This window comes from Kryptolebias marmoratus, linkage group LG4 (assembly GCF_001649575.2).
Source record: "Kryptolebias marmoratus isolate JLee-2015 linkage group LG4, ASM164957v2, whole genome shotgun sequence".
Classification (NCBI taxonomy): domain Eukaryota; kingdom Metazoa; phylum Chordata; class Actinopteri; order Cyprinodontiformes; family Rivulidae; genus Kryptolebias; species Kryptolebias marmoratus.
Genome location: NC_051433.1, coordinates 13,711,256 through 13,728,735, shown reverse-complemented (window position 1 = coordinate 13,728,735; position 17,480 = coordinate 13,711,256). Strand labels below are relative to the sequence as shown.

Below are 17,480 nucleotides of genomic sequence, written 5' to 3'. Positions count from 1 at the left end.
CCTGCACGCCTGCGCCAAGCTCTCCCGCCGCCATCCCTTCCCCTCCACCCATCTGTCCCTGAGCTCTCCCACATCCACCCAGAGGGAGGGGGCAGAGGAGGGAACATATGACACAAAGGAGGGGAGGGGGGGAGGAGAAAGGGAGGAAAAATAGATCAGAGAGAGAGGGAGAGGAGGAGAGTGAGGCTGCACATATCGATGGCACCAAAAATGGAGCAGTAGGATCCAGGGAGGCGAAAGCCCGCCTGACAGCGGCTAGGGAGGGGGCACAGATACTGTGTTTAAGGAGGAGGAGGAGGAGGAGGGGGGAGTGCTCCTTTTTGGTGAGCACAGAGGGAGGGAGGAGGAGGAGGAGGAGGATGGGCCTGGAAGACAGACTTGCGATGGCACTGCAAATGTTGGATTGAAAGCAGTATGGTAACGTTTCTGATTTGATTTCTCGCTGTGTGTGTGTCATCCTCACGCGTCCACGTCTCTGCTGATGTCCATCGTCCGTCTCTCATGCCACAGTGCGCCTCCGGCCGAGTGAGGAGAGTGTAACCCCGTCCTGTTGTTTTCATGCCTCAGACATCATCTCCTCCGACCATCAGGAGCCCCGATCCACCCTCGATGTAACTCTGCCTCTAGAAGGACATTCTCCCTTTCCTGCTGTTGGTTTTTTCTTTTCTCTTTCTGCTGTTTTGGTTTTGCATCCCTACGTGAAGCAGGTGGCGGGGAGGGGAGGGGAGGGGAGGGGGCGGGGGACACTCTGCATCCCTTTGCCTCCCCGCCAGTGTCCGGGGGAAAAAGCTCGGGCTCTGCGGTCGTCCGTTTCCCCTCTCTCTCGCCTCACGCTGCCCGGTCACGCGAACGCAGAGCAGGCGTTAATCCTTGCGGGCCGGGAACGCAGAGCAGCTCCCGGTGCTGCGTTCGTCGTCTGATCGCGGTGTTTTGACATCAGGCAGAGCGGCGTTGGCGTCCGTCCTCCCAGCTGCACGTCAGATCCAACAGGGAATCCCCCCCCAGTGGGTCAATCATTTGTCAGCGCGGACCTCGCAGATTAACCAGAGAAAAACAAAACAAAACACCATCTGTTGGGACATTTGCATCATTCTAGCATTTATCATTCGCATCATGATCCGAGAGGTGCCCCAGAAAACTCATAAAGTAACTTAATCTGCGAACTATTCCTCTCATCTCGATGGTTTGTGATTTCCTAAAGTCATAACAGCTGTCAAAACTCCAGTTTTCAATGTTTTTGATTTGAATTTCTTGTATATGTGTTTCATCTGTGATAAATATAACCACTAAACTCGCATCAGTCACAACTGAAGGTCTACAAATAATTAATAAGGGATATCAGCAGAGTCAGCTTTTGTTGCCAACAATTACGAGTCATTTGTTTACATCCGGACAGCCTCAGATATCGGGTCAGATGTGAACAGAGTCGGAGGGAGAGCGACAGAGTCAGAGACGTCAGGTGGGAAGGAGGACATGGTGAACTTCTTCTTCTTCTTCTCCTGAAAAGAAACGGCGACTAAAAGCCGCGAGGACGAAGAGGAGACAGGAGTGGTGTCGTTTTAGGAGAGGAAGGAGAGCGTTGAAGCTAAAGTCGGGGTTCAGATCAGACTGAATGAGCCGAGCTGAGATATTTCTGACTCTATCTGTAAACAAAGACGAAGAGTCTGATGAGTTTGAGCTGCATTAACCCCCAAACGGTCAGCTCAGAAATACAAAAACACTGAAAAATACAGTATTCTGGCAGCTGTCGTGGCTTTAACTTAAAACTTGGGAAGCAAAGTCCGTCGCTGTGAGGCGTTTACCGACAGAAACAGTCGAAGAGGCTGAAAACAGGTCAACCATGGCGTCCGTGGAGAAGCTGCTTGGGAATGAGCGTTCATATTTCACGCCGCGTCGAGTATTCAGATTAAAAGACGTGAGCTCTCCACCGCCCTGCTCGAGCCGCGATATTCATTCTTGACAGCAGCAGATTGGCGCTTATATCATCAGCTCATGTCCGCCATGTTTGTTTACTACTTCCAGCCAGACGAGGCCTACGAGGTCAGCAGTCCGATTGTACCAATTCAGCCGAGTGCTTTGTTTACACTGAGCGCGTACCCGCCTTTCAGGACTGCGTATCTGAGAAAACTACTGTAGTAAACGCTTTCAAACGGCGCCGTTCGATTTAGCTCGGGGTCGCTTTTTATTATTTACGTTTAAGTCGCAGTGAGTAGCTTTAAATGCACATTTTCACTGCCGTCGAAACGTCTTAGCCGGCGCGTTTTTAAACAAACGATGTTTTGAGAGCAGCTCATTTGTGAGCCGAGGTTATCAGGCCGTGCCGGGAAAGGAAGCAGAGTAATTATGGATCATCTAATTAATGCGTGGACTCTCTGATCTCTGCTGCGGATCCTTTAAAGACGCGCGCTCCAGACTTTAAGGCACTCAGGTTGCTTGTTGTCTTGAAATTGTTGCTAAACTCATAATAAAACTGTACAGAAATTTAACACCACGTGAATATTTCATATTTATTTCCTTACTGTCGAACAGCCTACAGCTGAATGTTGATGGGTTCAAAAACAAACTCCAGACTTTAAATTAATTTTACTCATTTTCTGGTCTACATTGTATTTATTTTAGAGAAGCAATAGTAGCTTTTACTAATGTTTTACTCATTTTATGACTTCGTGTTTTGAATGATTTATATATATTTTTACTCCCTAGCTGTGGTGTTTCCTCTGTTCCTTCATGTTTCATCTTTTGACACCTCACCGCCGTTTCAAATCACTTTGTTTGTCGCTTTCTTTTTACGGTTTCTTTGTGTTCCACTCCGATATCTGAAAGGTTTAATTGATTTATTTAAGACGAATGAAAAACTTGATTACACCCGTGTTTTTCTGCTGCAGATAAACTCCACATTCACCCCTTAATTAGGTTTTGAGAGACTAGATTACGCTTGAGGTTAAAGGGAACTTATGTATTTACTTACTGGCTTTTTCTAAAGAAAATTCATAAAAACCTGCTTTCACTAAATTATTACATAAAAACATTTGTTGTTTTTGGTGCTGTGAATAGTGGTGCTGTGACTCGACCTCTTCCTGGTTAACGTTCACTCCTTAATGACGTTCCATATTCTGAGGGAAATGATCACCAGAATCCGCCCCACTCCCGTTTATTGTCATTTACTTTCATTTTCCAGAGTGCTTGGCAGCTGTGCAGAGAAGCTAATTTCTGCTGATTAATGTGGCAAGGTTTGAGGAGGAAGCCTATTTATAAAGTCTCTTCCTGATAAGAGCCGAGAATAGACGAGAACCCTGCAAACATAAGATAGGGAAACCTTAGTAGGTTCTCCAAGAGCTGAAATATGCTGGAGCACCGACATTTTCCTGTAATGTTCCTAAAATGGTGCTCCTTTTGTCCTTAAAATATTCAATAAAATGCTTCATCTATGACTCTGTGCACGGATGCATTTAAAGTTTTATTTTCCAGAGGGGATCTGTATATCTATATATATATGTTAACATAACTGGGATAATTATCCAACGTTCTTGTGAATTTCTGTTGGAATTTCAAGCACGGAAGTGAAATTACAGCACGTTGAAAGACCCTTTTCATTTGGTTTTGATCAACTTTCGATTTTCAGGCTTTCCAAGATTTTCCTTGGACTTTGGCTGCTTTTTTTTCCTAAACTCGTTTTCTGTCCAGTACTTGACCATTATTTGTTTATTAAACCCCTTAACTACAAGCTGAGAATAATCGTAGCATAAAAAGGCAACTAAACTCAAACAATGAACTAATGTGTCGACCGAAAACAGACAGTTCAGCAAAGAAACCGTCAAAAAACTGGATCGCTAGCTAGCAACTTGCTAAAGACTAGCAAAGTTACTAGCTAGGAAAAACTTGCTATTAGCTAACAAGTACTAGCAATTTACTAGCCAACTAGTTAATTGCTAGTACTTTCACAAGTTACTGTCTAGTTAGTAGATAGTACTTTGCTAGAAGCAAGCTAGCTAGTAGCTAATAACCTGCTACTAGCTAGCTAGCTATCTTTGTTGCTGGATTTATGAAAAATACCAAAGTTAACAGAGTTTGTTGGACAGAAAATAGTACTTTAAATCTAATTGGTGATTTCCAAAGAGCTATTAGCTGAAAACATGGCAAAGCCTGACTTGTTTTATTTTGTCCGCTCGCTTCTTTTTCTCATTTTCTAAGCACACACTATATGTACTGTCATGTCAGGGGCAAACACGCAAAATAAAGTCCAAATAAAAACTTTGAAACATTGTCTCAAGGCTTATTGACGGAGATCACTTTAAAAGATCGAAGAGTAAAGTCTGGTTGGTCAGAACATCTGAAGTTAGGGGTGGTTTGAAACTTTCCCCCAGTACGTCTAAGATGTGGTCCATTTTCTTCTTTTCCTTTAGTAGACTTTAGTTCATGCCTCAGATCTTCTGTTTGAGCTGTCCCTCCTGACTGTCTCTCTGTCCCCTCAGCTGGACAAGAGTGAGGTGGCAACTCTAGGCCTACCTTCGACCACCAGCCATGGCGGCTCTGACAGCAACATCAGTTCGGACGGAGCAGGGGCAGCGGCGGCTGGGGTGGCGGGAGCAGAGGGTTCAGGGGCCGGCGAGCCCCAGCGGACGCGCGCAGCCCTGGAGCACCTGCAGCAGAAGATCCTGAAGGTCACGGAGCAGATCCGCGTGGAGCAAGAGGCCCGGGACGACAATGTGGCGGAGTACCTGAAGTTGGCTCACAACGCGGACAAACAGCAGGCGTCCAGGATCAAACAGGTGTTCGAGAAGAAGAACCAGAAGTCTGCTCAGACCATCGCACACTTGCACAAGAAGCTAGAACACTATCACAAGAAGCTAAAGGAGATAGAGCAGGTGAGTGAGTGCTCGTCGTCCCGAGGAGCCAATTCTAACTAGAGGGGGACAAATATGTCTAAATATATGGACCAGCAGATATGACTGAATACTGAGGTGATGGATGGTGGATGAATGGACTGTGATTGTGTCTTATCCTCCCTGATGAAGACGAGTGTCTCACGCATCTTTCAGTAGAGTCTGTTCTCCTCATGTCTTCCTACAGTTTTGTCTCTAAACCGTCCTGAAAATTGACCTGAAGGCCACGGGAGGGATAAACCTGTCTTTTAAGACCCGTTGTCCTTTCTCTCACCTCTCCACAGAATGGACCGGCCCGGCAACCCAAGGATGTCCTGCGGGACATGCAGCAAGGACTGAAGGACGTGGGCGCCAACGTTCGTGCCGGGATAAGCGGCTTCGGCGGCGGAGTGGTCGAAGGGGTCAAGGGCGGCGTATCGGCCCTCACTCACACAGCCGTGGTCTCGAAGCCGAGAGAGTTCGCCAGTCTGATCAGAAACAAGTTCGGCAGCGCGGATAACATCGCCCACCTCAAGGACACGCTCGAGGACGGCGTCGGGGGCCACTCCGAGGACGCCCCCACGCCCCGAGCCCTGAGCGGAAGCGCCACTTTGGTGTCCAGCCCGAAGTACGGCAGCGACGACGAGTGCTCGAGCGCCACCTCCGGCTCCGGGGTGGGCAGTAACTCGGGTGGGGCTGGCGGAGGAGGAGGGGGCCTGCTAGGGCCGACGATGGGGAGCCCCCGACTGGACGGGCACCACCACCACCATCACATGCCCAGCTCCTGGGACTCCCTGCTGGAGGGCCTGCAGGAGATCAAGGCCAGCCAAACGCACATGGAGGACGCCATCGAGGACATGAAGGGCCAGCTGCAGAGCGACTACTCCTACATGACGCAGTGTCTGCAGGAGGAGAGATACAGGTACACCTTGACCCACCATGCACCTGGTCGAACGCATCGTCATCCTAATGGTTTCCTCGTGAAAGATGTCGGTCAAGATCAAACCCATCAGTACATGGCGTTCACAGATCCGGACTCTCCGGGGCTTTTAGCGTCACTCTGCTACAGATGATGCAAATCTTTTAAAATCAAGCACTCCTACGTGATTAGACTTAAAAATCAAATCAAATCTGTGTAGCGTGCAGCGTAGATTTTAGCTCTTGTCCGAAGACTATTTTCAGCTCTGGATTACGGCACACGATGTGTTCCAGCGGGTTTGTGTCAGCGCAGGGATAAACGTACTTATTGTGGCGCAACAATGTCATTTTCTGAGAACTTCATCTTTGGAGCAGTGTCTGGGGGACATGAACTCTATCGGGCTGAGTAAAACCCGAGTCTTTCCACTTTATTTCCTTACTCCGCGGCTCTGTGTGCGTGTCGTCTTGTCCGTTCAGGTACGAGAGACTCGAGGAGCAGCTGAATGACCTGACAGAGCTGCACCAGAACGAGATGACCAACCTGAAACAGGAGCTCGCCAGCATGGAGGAGAAGGTCGCCTACCAGTCCTACGAGAGGGCGCGGGACATCCAGGTATACCCACCTTCCTCTTCGGCTGGGGTTTTCACTCAGCCACCCTAACCCTGACACTTGCAGATTTATCAGATGATTCATTAATTACCCATTATTCTAATTAATAGAATAGTAGTAGTAGTCCAGCCAGCACATTAGCACATGAGGGCATGGAAGGCAGGGCAAGGGAAGGGAAGAAAGGGAGTCAATTGTGCTAATGCTAATATCTATAGTAAAGTTTTCCAAGCTCCTATTAATAATCTCTTATAGTTTTGGGCCAAACACAAACAAAAAATAACAGCTTTATTTGTCAGCCGCAGACAGTCCTGATTTCTAAAGATCAATATCGTCTTCGGCCAAGAAAAAAAACCTCTAATCGATCCGCATTTAGCCCGCTAATCTTTGCTTGCTATGCTGAAATTCAAAAATGTGTGAAAGTCTCTGAGCGCAGAACGAACCGTTCTGAAATGTTCTGTAAACGAGAAGCTCCTAAATACAATAAAACTAGCAACAAAACCCGATGTTCAGGCAGTAACACTCATTAAAACACAAACTGACAAACACCGGAACTGTCGTTGTAAAACACATTAATCTACCTTAGTGACAAAGAAAGAGAAAATAATGGATAAATCTGAAACACTTGCATGGGATTTATGTTTAAAATCACTTTTTGGGTAATCTTATTGACTTTGGAGTACATTAATAATCTATTACTGGTTTCAAATATAACCCTTTAAACCCTGAACTGAGCTGATTTTATTTTTCTAAATGACATTCAAATAGCTCATTTATTGACTATGAATGCAATAGAAGTACGTGCACTTTTTGCAGGGTCTGTAAGAGAGGAAAAATTAAAGCGGCTCTGTATTGGCTTCGCTTTTCAGATATGGAGGCTACATCTTTCAGACCTGACTGTACAAACTAAGTATAAAAAAGGTTTAGCACCTTGTTTTGGTCAGTTTACACAAGATTTGCTTTAAAGCTGCTTAAATTATCCTTTTAGGCTGATCTAAGGTAATGGTACCGTGGAAAGAATGGAAAGGAATATAAGGATTTGTTTTTATCTGTATAAAATGTTCTCACTCACAGACATCTAACCTAGTGTTTTCTCCTTGTGTGTGTGTGGTGTTTGGGGCCGGCGCTCGCAGGAAGCCGTGGAGTCGTGCTTGACCCGCATCACCAAGCTGGAGCTCCAGCAGCAGCAGCAGCAGGTCGTCCAGCTGGAGGGCGTGGAGAACGCCAACGCCCGGGCGCTCCTGGGCAAGCTCATCAACGTCATCCTGGCCCTCATGGCCGTGCTGCTGGTCTTCGTCTCCACGCTGGCCAACTTCATCACGCCGCTGATGAAGACGCGGGCGCGGGTCGGCGCCACCGTGCTGCTGGCCCTGCTCCTGTTCGTCCTGTGGAAGCAGTGGGACTTCGTGGAGCCGTGGTTGATGAACTGAAGGTGGCGGGAAAACCTGCGCTACTCGTTCCCTTTTGGGGCGGAAAAACAATACAAACAAACAAAAAGTGGACAAAAATCTCCTCTTAAAGGCGTTCCCACAGCAGAAATGAACTTCTCTGCTTGCCAATAAACGACATCCATCTCATCCGAGCCTGCTGTGGATGACAAATCATCAACTGCATTGCTATCACCAAAAAAAAAAAACAAGTTTCTTGCAACAAACCCTTGTTTTTCTAATTATTTATGATACTAAAGCAACTTCTGATGACTGTAGAACACTAATCGTGCTTGCTATTATCTTCATGTTGAAGCTATAGCTTATTCAAGCAGAAAAGTGTTTGTTTTTTTTCACGAATGTCATGATGCATGTCCTCATATGTGCACTGAGATGCATCGACCTGGCATGAGTCAACATTTCATTAATGATCAGAAGAAGAAGAAGAAAAGTGCAGATATGTCGAATCTCCGCTCGGCGTCATCCTCGCTTCTCGTCACATCCTGTTCTGGTGTACTTTTTGGCTTTTTTTTGTTGTTTTCCCCTCAGTTTCTCAGTTTCATCATAGATCAATATACGATGCAGAACGTGTAAAGACTCGAGAGCGACGAGTGAAATGATTTGTTCCAGAGCCACCAACACGCCCGGCATGTCGACGTTTATATCCAGTTTGCAAAAACACTTGTTGCCGTTTTACTAAATGATGTACGAAATAAACGATTTCATATATTAGACCAACTCCGACCTCGTCTTTGTACGGAAATAAAATGACTGGAATCAAAACGAATTGTTTCTGAAGACGTCCCTGTTAGAAAACTTCCATTTAAAGGAAGATTATTTGCCATTTTAGTTACCCAGATCGATCGACGGTGTCTTCATGGAGTCATTTTTCTGCAATTCTCACTATTTTCATGTATTTGGCGCCACAGCCCGAGCTTCTTCTGACAGCACGGCTCACTCCATCTACAGCAGGTAAGATGCTAACTGTTCATCACCTTTCCAAAGACACCTGAACTATGGCTTTAATCGACAGGACAGTTTGAACCAAGTAAAGCTGCAGCAGCAGAACCTCAGGTTGTTGGACGATTCGTAGTCCGAATCTGCAGCAGACCTGAGGCTCAGACACTGAATTTAATCTAATCTACGGGTTCTTTGCTTCTTTTTTTGTTGGTTTCTTACTCCCAGGAAGTCCAGAACCTGATTGCAAGCTGAAAAGTACAAATATAAAAACAGAACAGTTACCATCGCATCTTTCTGCATCAAATCACCTGAAAGGAAACAGACTTGCGTTTTAGACGAACCCTTAAAACAAATAAAAAAAACCAGTAACATTTGTTTGTCGTCTTTTTAATAATTACTGTCAGGCAAAACCTAAACGAACAATACATTTATGACAGGTATTCTTACAGTACAAGACAGAACTCGAGGCCGTCGGAGCCGGCGGCAGGGCCACAGCTGACCTCTATAAAGTAAGACATTCATCGTCATTAGATTGTTCCAACTTTCACAGAGTTCACAAAGTGTGTTCTGTGTTTGACTCGTATCAAACACAACAGTATTCATGATTACCTAGCAAATTCTAAAGACCTCGATAAAAACAGAGTAGAAAAGAACGTCGTATAACAAGCAGAAGAATTCCTGATTTGATCCTGGCTTCCTGTTGACGCGAGGGACGTACAATATATTGCTTTCAGGTGCTCAACTCAATAAAAAGAAATAAAATAAAATAAAAAGGGTGCTCCACGTCCCCCCCCCTCCCACGTCCTACAAAGACACATTCTTCATTCAGTATGCTCATTTCTCAAGAGCGGACCGGCACTTACAGCAGAACCAGCTCCCCCCCTGGGCGGAAGCTGCAGCCTCCCGTCACGCGTCGCCGACCGCCTGAAAGCGCAAACCTCATTGCCTTGTCCATGGAATTAAAATCGGATGACTACGAAATAAAATAAACGAGGAAAAAAAAAAAAAATACATATATATTGGTGTTCACTGAGAGTCTGGAGCCTAAGACACAGTATTCAGTCACAGCAGTACGTTCGGAGGAGAGGGGGGAACGACGGGGGGCGAGTTGTGAAAGTTCAAAATGTCTGACAAGGATTTAAAAAAAAAGAAAGTAAGAAAAACAAAGCTGAATGTGACGCAACGCCAAGTTTGGAGTCATGTCGATGACTGAGATCAAACGTTACGGCGAGGAGAAATAAAATAAAAAAAAAAAAAAACTTTTTTGAACTCCAGAATCCGCGCCGCCTTCGGATGTAAAAATGCTGCCTCAGGGGGAAAAAGCCTGATTGTTGTTTGAAAAACGTGGACATGTCTTGGTGTTCAGCAGGACAGAGTTGCTCCCACAGTCTTCAGGCCGTAAACAAAAACAAAAACAAAACAAATAAACCCTGGCCCCGCTAGCTGGGATACCTGAAGCTTCATTTATGAAAAGATTGTTTAAATTTCAGACAGTCCAGCATTCTGCTCATCGTTCACGTAATCGTGGTAAAATGACCACTTTTACTCATCCTAATCTGGATTCTGCTGCTAAAACTTGACACCGGGGTCTCCCCCCACCACCTCTGCGATCGTCCTTTTCTTTTTAAAGTGACATCTGGCGGCAGATCTGACAACATTTTCATAAACGCAGCCCTCGGTACGAGTCAGCATCACGGCGGGCGAGGTACCTAAGCAGACCTCTGGGTGTAGAAGAGGATGTAGGCCTGAGTGTTGCACACCTCCTCCATGCTGCAAACCTTCATCTCGGAGTCATTACAGTGGACCCAGAAGCCTGAGGACGACAGGGGAGGGGGTCACATTAACGTCACGCGCACTCAAAATGGACGGGGTTAAATCGCCGCGGGCTCCCCACCTCCTTCAGTGTTGTAGCAGTATGCGGTGTAGTGCCCTGAGCCAAAGCCTTTCCCGTGATGCATAACCACAGCCGACAGGTCGTAGGTGTAGCCTCCTCTGTGGACGGAGTGGCCTGAGTCTGTGCAGCAGTACGGCTTGATGTTCAGAACCTGGTCGAAGGCCACGTGGACGCCGATTTTCTCTCTGTGGTTCCGGCCCGACCACCTGCCCAACGACAGAGCAAACGTTAGGAACCCCCACGCAGACACGCCACCCCCCATCCCCGTTCTCTGGAGGGCCGGTTTCAGCTTCAGGGACCTGGCCCAGCAAAGCACGAGGGGGGTGGTTCTGAACTCGTCTACAGTTCGATTTAAAAGGGACGAACGTGGAGAGACTTGCCTGAACCGTTTGAGGTGCAGCCGAAGAACCTGAGGTAAACGGTAGATCAGAAGCTGCTTCCGGGCTTCTGACAGAACCAGGGGTTTGTGGGATGATTTTCTTCTTCTTCCTGAAACGAAGGAACAGCAGATGGTAAATACCTCCATAATAAGAGGCTGTGAATTACTCGTTACTTTCTTCAGATGTTTCAGACGTTTCTTATAGCTGAAACTCTTCTCATGTCTTTAATAATAAAACCTACGGAGAGCAGCTCTCTGCGAGTAACGCAGAGTCTAAAACCGTCCCAGGAGGTCTGCCTCCGGTGAGGTTTCTGTAGACAGAGCCTCATCCCTGGTTTACCCAGCTCCCGGCACTTAAACGTTTTTTAAATTTACAACTTCAACTTCAAGGAAGGGAAGACCCGGAGCGCATCTCTGGCCTGGGAACGCTGTGGGATCTCCAGAGGAGGAGCTGGAGAGCGTCCCCCGAGGAGTTTCCCCTCCTGGACACGTCGACCGCGGATAACCGGAAGAAAACGGATGACAGCAACATGTAAGAACTGCTGCGCTGCAGTTTAGCTCTGCAGCTGGGTTTGTTTTTTTATTTTATTTTAGTGTTAACGCGGCACAATCAGGCCGCCAGGTTCCGCTTCGATCACACAGAGGAGGAGTCTGGTCGTAATTACGGAGGTTTCTCACACGGCTGTGACTGCAGGAAAACAGACAGATTTTCTGTTGCGGTTTCGCCACCAAGCAACCAGCGAGCCTCCTGTCTGTGAAAATCAGGGCGTATTTTCGTGCGAATGGCTGTGCGGATTATTTCCCTGCCCACCCTGTTCCCACGTTCCCGCTTTCATCTGTTGGAGCACCCTTTCTAAAATGAAGATGGGCAGATCTGGACCAGATCTTTTTTTTCTCTGAGTCAGAGACGCTCAGGACGAATCAATTAGACTTCTAAACATTTGGCCTTTTTGGATAAAAACATCCATTAAATATTTCTTCAATCTAAATCCTAGAATTTAAAAACAGAAAAAAGTTCAATCTTTAGTTTTCTTTTATAGATTTTTGACTTTGATCTTAATATTTCCTCTCAATATTTAATAGAGCTTCTTGTTTATGAACACTGAGGCTTCAAAAGTAAAAGCGCATAAATGTTTCATCAAACCTGAAAGATAAATCAGAGCATTTAACGTCAACAGGGAGCCTCGTGGACTCACTGTTGCAGTGGTTGCAGGCGTAGATGTTGCCCTCCAGAGCCTCCATCTCTGTAAACTTGGACAGCATCTCCACCAGGGTGCAGCTCCGCTGGTAAGCCGTGGAGCCCGAGCCTTTGTTGGTGCTGTGGTACCGCTCCGGAAACTCCAGGGACAGATCCCAGAACGGCTCCACGGTGTTCGACTTGTGCTTACACGACAGACATGTCACCTGAGAAACGACGGTGGAGGAGAGAAAAGACCGGCTGTCATGTATTTGATAACAGAAGAGGGGAAACATTCTCGTGGAAATGACAATAATTTAATTTTTTTCGGTTTCTAAATCAAGCTGCAGGGGGGAGATTATCACACTGAAAATGTGGACAAAGCAACGATAACTAACCTGAACTGATCACTAAAATAATCGTTATCAGCAGCCGATTAAGAGACTACTTGATTGTCGAGTCGCAGCTCGTTAAAGGAATAGTTCAGATACTTCAAAGCGGGGCTCTGTGGAGAGGTTGTTGTGTAATGTGTTACTAAGGCCGGCGTTAAGGTTTATAAAACGCCGTTAGCACACAGAGCTGCGAAATGCTTCAGGTGGAAGCTGTTTCAAGATGGCAGCAGCCCAGCTCGGACTAGCCGTTAGCCCGTCGGTCCAGTCAAAAACTACTCAAGGTTTCTGCATAAAGGCTGCTTAAAACAGGCAGGCTCTGTCGTCTGTTCTTTAACTTTTCCATCACATTTCACTGCAACCGTTCGCAAACCGGGAGGTTTGCAGAAGGAGCGAGTATTAATCAGCGTCTCACCTGGCTGAGGAGCTGCCCGTGAAAGATGGTGTTCAGAACTTTCAGCACTTGCTTGGACAGCTTCCTCTTCGTGATAGGGATGACTATCCGCCGCCTGGAGCCCTCCGTGTCCAGCTCCTGCTGCACCTTGTCCAGCAGCTCACACAGGAACTCCTGGGCGTCCTGCTGGTCGTAGCCGCGGAAAGCCGGGATGAGGTTCCACACGGAGTGCAGCATGGCGAAGGGGGAGACCAGGGACCACCGGCCTGACCACATGACCCTGAAAAGCGTATGCAGCTCGTGGCACAGAGACATTTGCTGGCGAGTGGAGCACCGAGACTCCTTGGGCTGGACCAATTCTGCGGCCTGCGGGGAAGGCGGGACGCTTTCCTTTTTGCCCTCGGGCAAATTCAAGCAGCCCGCCTTCCCCATCCGTTCCAGCGGGAACTCCGACAGGAGCGTTTTTCCACTACTGACAACCCCTCCTGCCATGCCCTTCACCGCCTGGGAGCGGTTGGTTTTGGCCAGCAGCTCCTCGGTCTCACACAGGTCCAAAGTGAGAAAACACTCCCTGAATTTCTGCAGGTGGCTCAGCACCTGCAGGATCGAGTTCATGTAGCACGTGTTGCCCAGGTTGCGCAGGCCGGTGACGCCCGGGGCGGGCCGCCGCCGTGTCGTCACGGCGTGCGTGGAGTAGTACCGCCTCAGCTTAGCGGCTCTGCCGTTCTGGGGAGCCTTGCGGGGCAGGGCGAGAATCGAAGGCTTCCTGGGCGGAGGGGGAGGAGGAGGTAGGCGTTCTGGTGGGTCGCGAAACTTGCGAGGAATGAGTGTGATGGTTGAGCGTGGCGCCTGAGTGAGAAGCCTGGCACTCTTTCTGGGAGGGACACTGACAAGCTCCTCCATGAGCCTCCTTTTCACCTCCTTCTTTTGTCTCCTGGCTTCCTCCAGTTTCTCTTTGCGTTCATTTTGAAGCTCTTGGTGTTTGCCGAACCACGTCTGAAACATCTTCCTCAGCAGCGTTTTCCGTCTGTGCCGCAGGGCCAGCTGCATGGCGGGCTGCGGCCCCCCTTCCCCGACCCAGGTGGTGCAGTCCCCGCCGGCCGAGGAGCGCAGTGAGCGCCTGCCCGGGCTCCGAACCGTAGAGAGGGCCCCTCTGAGGAGCTTGAGGTCTCCCTCTGCATTGTCATTGAGCACATAGTCTCCGCAGGCAAAGCAGAAGACGTCCAGCTCCCGCACCTCCATGGCCAGCGGGTGCTGGGACTCCTGAAAGTGTTTGAGTGAGTGCTCCTCCATGAAGCGTCCACAGGCCACGTGGGAGCACTTGAGGCAGGCCCACACCGAATCCGTGGTGCTGCACTCCACGCAGTGCCATTTCTGCGGATTGAGTATGGAATGATCCTGGCTCAGGCGAAGGCGTCCCACGTGCTTACAGCGGTCCATCTCTGCAGATGCACATGTGGCCTCAGCGAAAGGACACACGTCCCGCAGCCGAGCAGCAACTCATTCTGAGGGGACAAAAAAAATAAGAAAGGTTTGAGCTCTAACGGGACTAAAAAAGATGTGGGTTTTTTATGGTGTACGGAATTAAACAGATGTACTGACTGTACAAGTGTTTTCGCTCGATCCAGTTGGGGTCAAAACATCACATCGTCCGCAGAACCGAGCTCAGCTTCCACCCACGGTCACCACCAACACCAGCAGGACGAGTCTGGGAACGGGGAGGAGAGACGGGCAGGACTGATCAGACGGACATTTAGGACAGCCTAAAAAAAATACATTCAACCAGACATGGTGCCGCTTACAAACCTGCATACCACATTATGCTTCCAGTCTGCTTTGTTTTACAGGGACATCTTGCACTTATTGATATCAGTCAAAATTAATTTACGACTGCTTAAAAATCACACAAAAAAGAGAAAAGTTTCGGATATTTCTGCATCAGAACTGAGCTTTTCCTCTGGCGCGCAAAACTATTAAAAAACTATCAGCAATATATAACTTAATTTACCTTTTATCAGTGTCAATAATTCAAAACTCCTGTTGGTGCTGCATACTTCTGAATGCTGTGATTTTACTTAGGATTTAGGTGTTTTTTACATTGTTATATTTGTATATCAGTACTTTTACTTAATACCTTCAGTACTTATTTCGACTGTGCCACTAACACACCATGAAAACTTCCAGTTAGACAGGAATGTTGTTGTAATAAAGAAGGATTTTTAATTTTTTTCCTTTGAAAACTCTCAGCTCGGTGCAACTGGTTCCTTGTTAGCGGCCCCCCTCCTCCTCCTCTCTAATCCTGTTATGTGCTGCGGCTGCATGTTAACCGACTACAATCCGACATTTAATCTTTTTTATATATATATCATTTTAACTCTGCCTGTGCGTGTTTGTAAAAGTCCCGCCGTGCGGCTCAGACAGGCTGGCTCCTCACGCTCCCGCTCCCCCTCCACCACCGCCACCGCCGCCGTGCTCAGCCAGAACAAAGAACACGGAGCCACTCTCCGGGAACCTCCACCAACTTTGTTGGTTCGAGGCAGCGGAGTCAGCTAACGCTGCTAACGGTTCATGCTAGCAGCGGCTCCGCTCGCGGGGTTAGCGCCGCTCAGCCCCTCTGCTGTGCTTAACACCACTCTCTTTCTCTCTTTCTCACACACACATTTAAATAAAAAAACGCACTTTGTTAAAAACGCCTCCGCTCGCCTAGCTCGGGTTAGCTGTTATTTGTTTGGTCCGCTCGGCGGCAACTTGCGCTAGCCGCGCCGCTAGCAGTGGAAGTTAACCTAACGGTTGTTATTGTTCGCTAACTAACGGCTAAGAGCTCGCGAGCCGAACTGCGCCGCTAACCGTTTTTTTTTTTTTAATAAAAGAAAAACTCCACGGTGACATTCAGGCACGCGGAGCCGGCTGCGGGGACGCCGGGGCCTCGGCTGCGCTCAGCTCCCACAGCTCCATCCCAGAAACGCTCGGCGGCATTACCATCGCCGACGTCCGTCCTCCTCCTCCTCCCTCCGTCCGTCCGCCCAGCCGTCCATCCGTCCGGTTCGCTCTCCTCTCTCCGGGAGCTGCTGCGGGGCTTGTTGTCCTCCTCGCGGATCGAACAACCCAACTCTCTCCCCCTGCCCGAGCCCAGACCCCCGCCGCTCTCATTGGACCGGGACCGAGCGGCAGCCGGGCTCTCATTGGCTCAGCGGCTGAACAACAGGCGGCAGGATGGACCGTCCGTCCGTCCGCCCACCGAGGCCACATGGAACAATAACCGAGGCTGGGGCTGCGGAGCGGGGCTCCCGGTGCCCGCCTCTGCCCCGGCACGAGCCGGGTGGTCGCGGGAAGCTTGTTGAGGGGCGTTAGGACCTATTGTTGTTATATTTTCCTACAAATAAACCTGTTTTAGTTAAAGTGAACACAGGGTGACACAGGTGCCAAGCTCCTGTGTGGCTCTAAAAGTCTCATTTAAATAAACTTTTTTTAGAGCTGGAACATTTTTGCCATAACTTATGTATAAACTGTAAAGAAAACCAGGATCAAAATGGTTACCATGGTGGTCACTGTGGTAACCGCTGTGTCTGTCACTCCCTGACTGCCTCGGTCAGCGAGAGGGCAAACCTACAAATCGAGAGCGGGCAGAAGGTTTTAATCTGTCGAGCAGGAGATCCGACAGGTTCTGGATACCCACCGGTTTCAGTGTTTAAGAGAATATCTGGGGTTCTCACCTCTCTGCAGAGGTGAGAGTCGAACTGGGCGAAAGAGGTCAAAAATACCTACATTTCGACGTATAATTAGTACTGGGGGAGCAGGACGATGTTTTACCGTCAGCCTAACTTTCTGTGCAACAATTTATTCAAAAACAATCATTAAACTTCAACAGGAATTGTTTAAAAAAAAACTATAAAAGGTGTTAAAATGACAGTCCGGACTCTGAACACCAAGCAGGGCTGGGATTTCTCATCTGCTGTAACCTAAATCCCATTGATCTCCATTATTCTGTCCTCCAAACGTCAGAAATGATGGGATTACTATCGGCTTCTTGTCATCACACCTGTTGTTATTTTACAAGCTGTTTAAACGTGAATAACAGAGAAACTGTGGCAGCAAAGATTCAAATATAGATGTTTAAAAGGTTACAGAGCGACAGACAGACTTTTTTTTTGGTCTTTCTTTCTGTTGGGGTGCACGTTCCACAGCAGATGGGTTAATATTTAATAAATACATGATGTTGTTATTTATTTGGAAATGTTCTTATTTGCTTTTCCTGCTCCAGTTAAAAGTAAAAAAAGCTGAACTAAAAATTCATGCAACTTGGACTTTTTCTGAAAGATCCTAAAAGGATCTGCTGACGTACAGTTACAGGATGATTAGCCTGCTGTTTAACTCTGATGAATTAACGTTTTTTATTTTTTCTACCAATTCATTGTAAGTTTTTGACATAAAGTAACAAAAAACATGAATTTCTTTTCACTAACTTCTCATCAA

General features: G+C 47.8%; 2 protein-coding genes across 3 annotated transcripts; one reads left to right on the top strand and one right to left on the bottom strand.

Annotated features, from left to right (window-relative positions):
* Positions 1-42: 42 nt before the first annotated feature.
* Positions 43-8,546, top strand: tmcc2 (transmembrane and coiled-coil domain family 2). The gene is made up of 5 exons (XM_017415906.3): positions 43-417; positions 4,473-4,865; positions 5,168-5,784; positions 6,258-6,393; positions 7,521-8,546. Exons 1-5 carry the CDS (start codon positions 415-417, stop codon positions 7,815-7,817), a joined length of 1,446 nt encoding a protein of 481 aa, XP_017271395.1. The 5' UTR covers positions 43-414; the 3' UTR covers positions 7,818-8,546.
* Positions 8,547-9,140: 594 nt separating this feature from the next.
* usp49 (ubiquitin specific peptidase 49) lies at positions 9,141-16,141 on the bottom strand. Of its 2 annotated transcripts, none has more exons than XM_017415901.3 (7): positions 15,987-16,141; positions 14,610-14,715; positions 13,029-14,512; positions 12,244-12,451; positions 11,049-11,157; positions 10,669-10,874; positions 9,141-10,587 (listed from the first exon to the last, which is right to left on the bottom strand). In XM_017415901.3, exons 3-7 carry the CDS (start codon positions 14,445-14,447, stop codon positions 10,484-10,486), a joined length of 2,046 nt encoding a protein of 681 aa, XP_017271390.1. In that variant the 5' UTR covers positions 14,448-14,512; positions 14,610-14,715; positions 15,987-16,141; the 3' UTR covers positions 9,141-10,483. The 2 variants fall into 2 exon arrangements, with proteins under 2 accessions (XP_017271390.1, XP_017271391.1); XM_017415902.3 differs by lacking the exon at positions 15,987-16,141 and adding an exon at positions 14,814-15,396.
* Positions 16,142-17,480: the final 1,339 nt, after the last annotated feature.

Coding starts and splice junctions, on each gene's coding strand:
- tmcc2 (XM_017415906.3), top strand. Junction 5,785..6,257: donor CTGCAGGAGGAGAGATACAG/GTACACCTTGAC, acceptor TTGTCCGTTCAG/GTACGAGAGACTCGAGGAGC. Junction 6,394..7,520: donor AGAGGGCGCGGGACATCCAG/GTATACCCACCT, acceptor CGGCGCTCGCAG/GAAGCCGTGGAGTCGTGCTT.
- usp49 (XM_017415901.3), bottom strand. CDS start 14,447: ATGGACCGCTGTAAGCACGTGGGACGCCTTCGCCTGAGCCAGGATCAT. Junction 12,452..13,028: donor ACGGGCAGCTCCTCAGCCAG/GTGAGACGCTGA, acceptor GTCGTTTCTCAG/GTGACATGTCTGTCGTGTAA. Junction 10,875..11,048: donor CTGCACCTCAAACGGTTCAG/GCAAGTCTCTCC, acceptor GTCGTTGGGCAG/GTGGTCGGGCCGGAACCACA.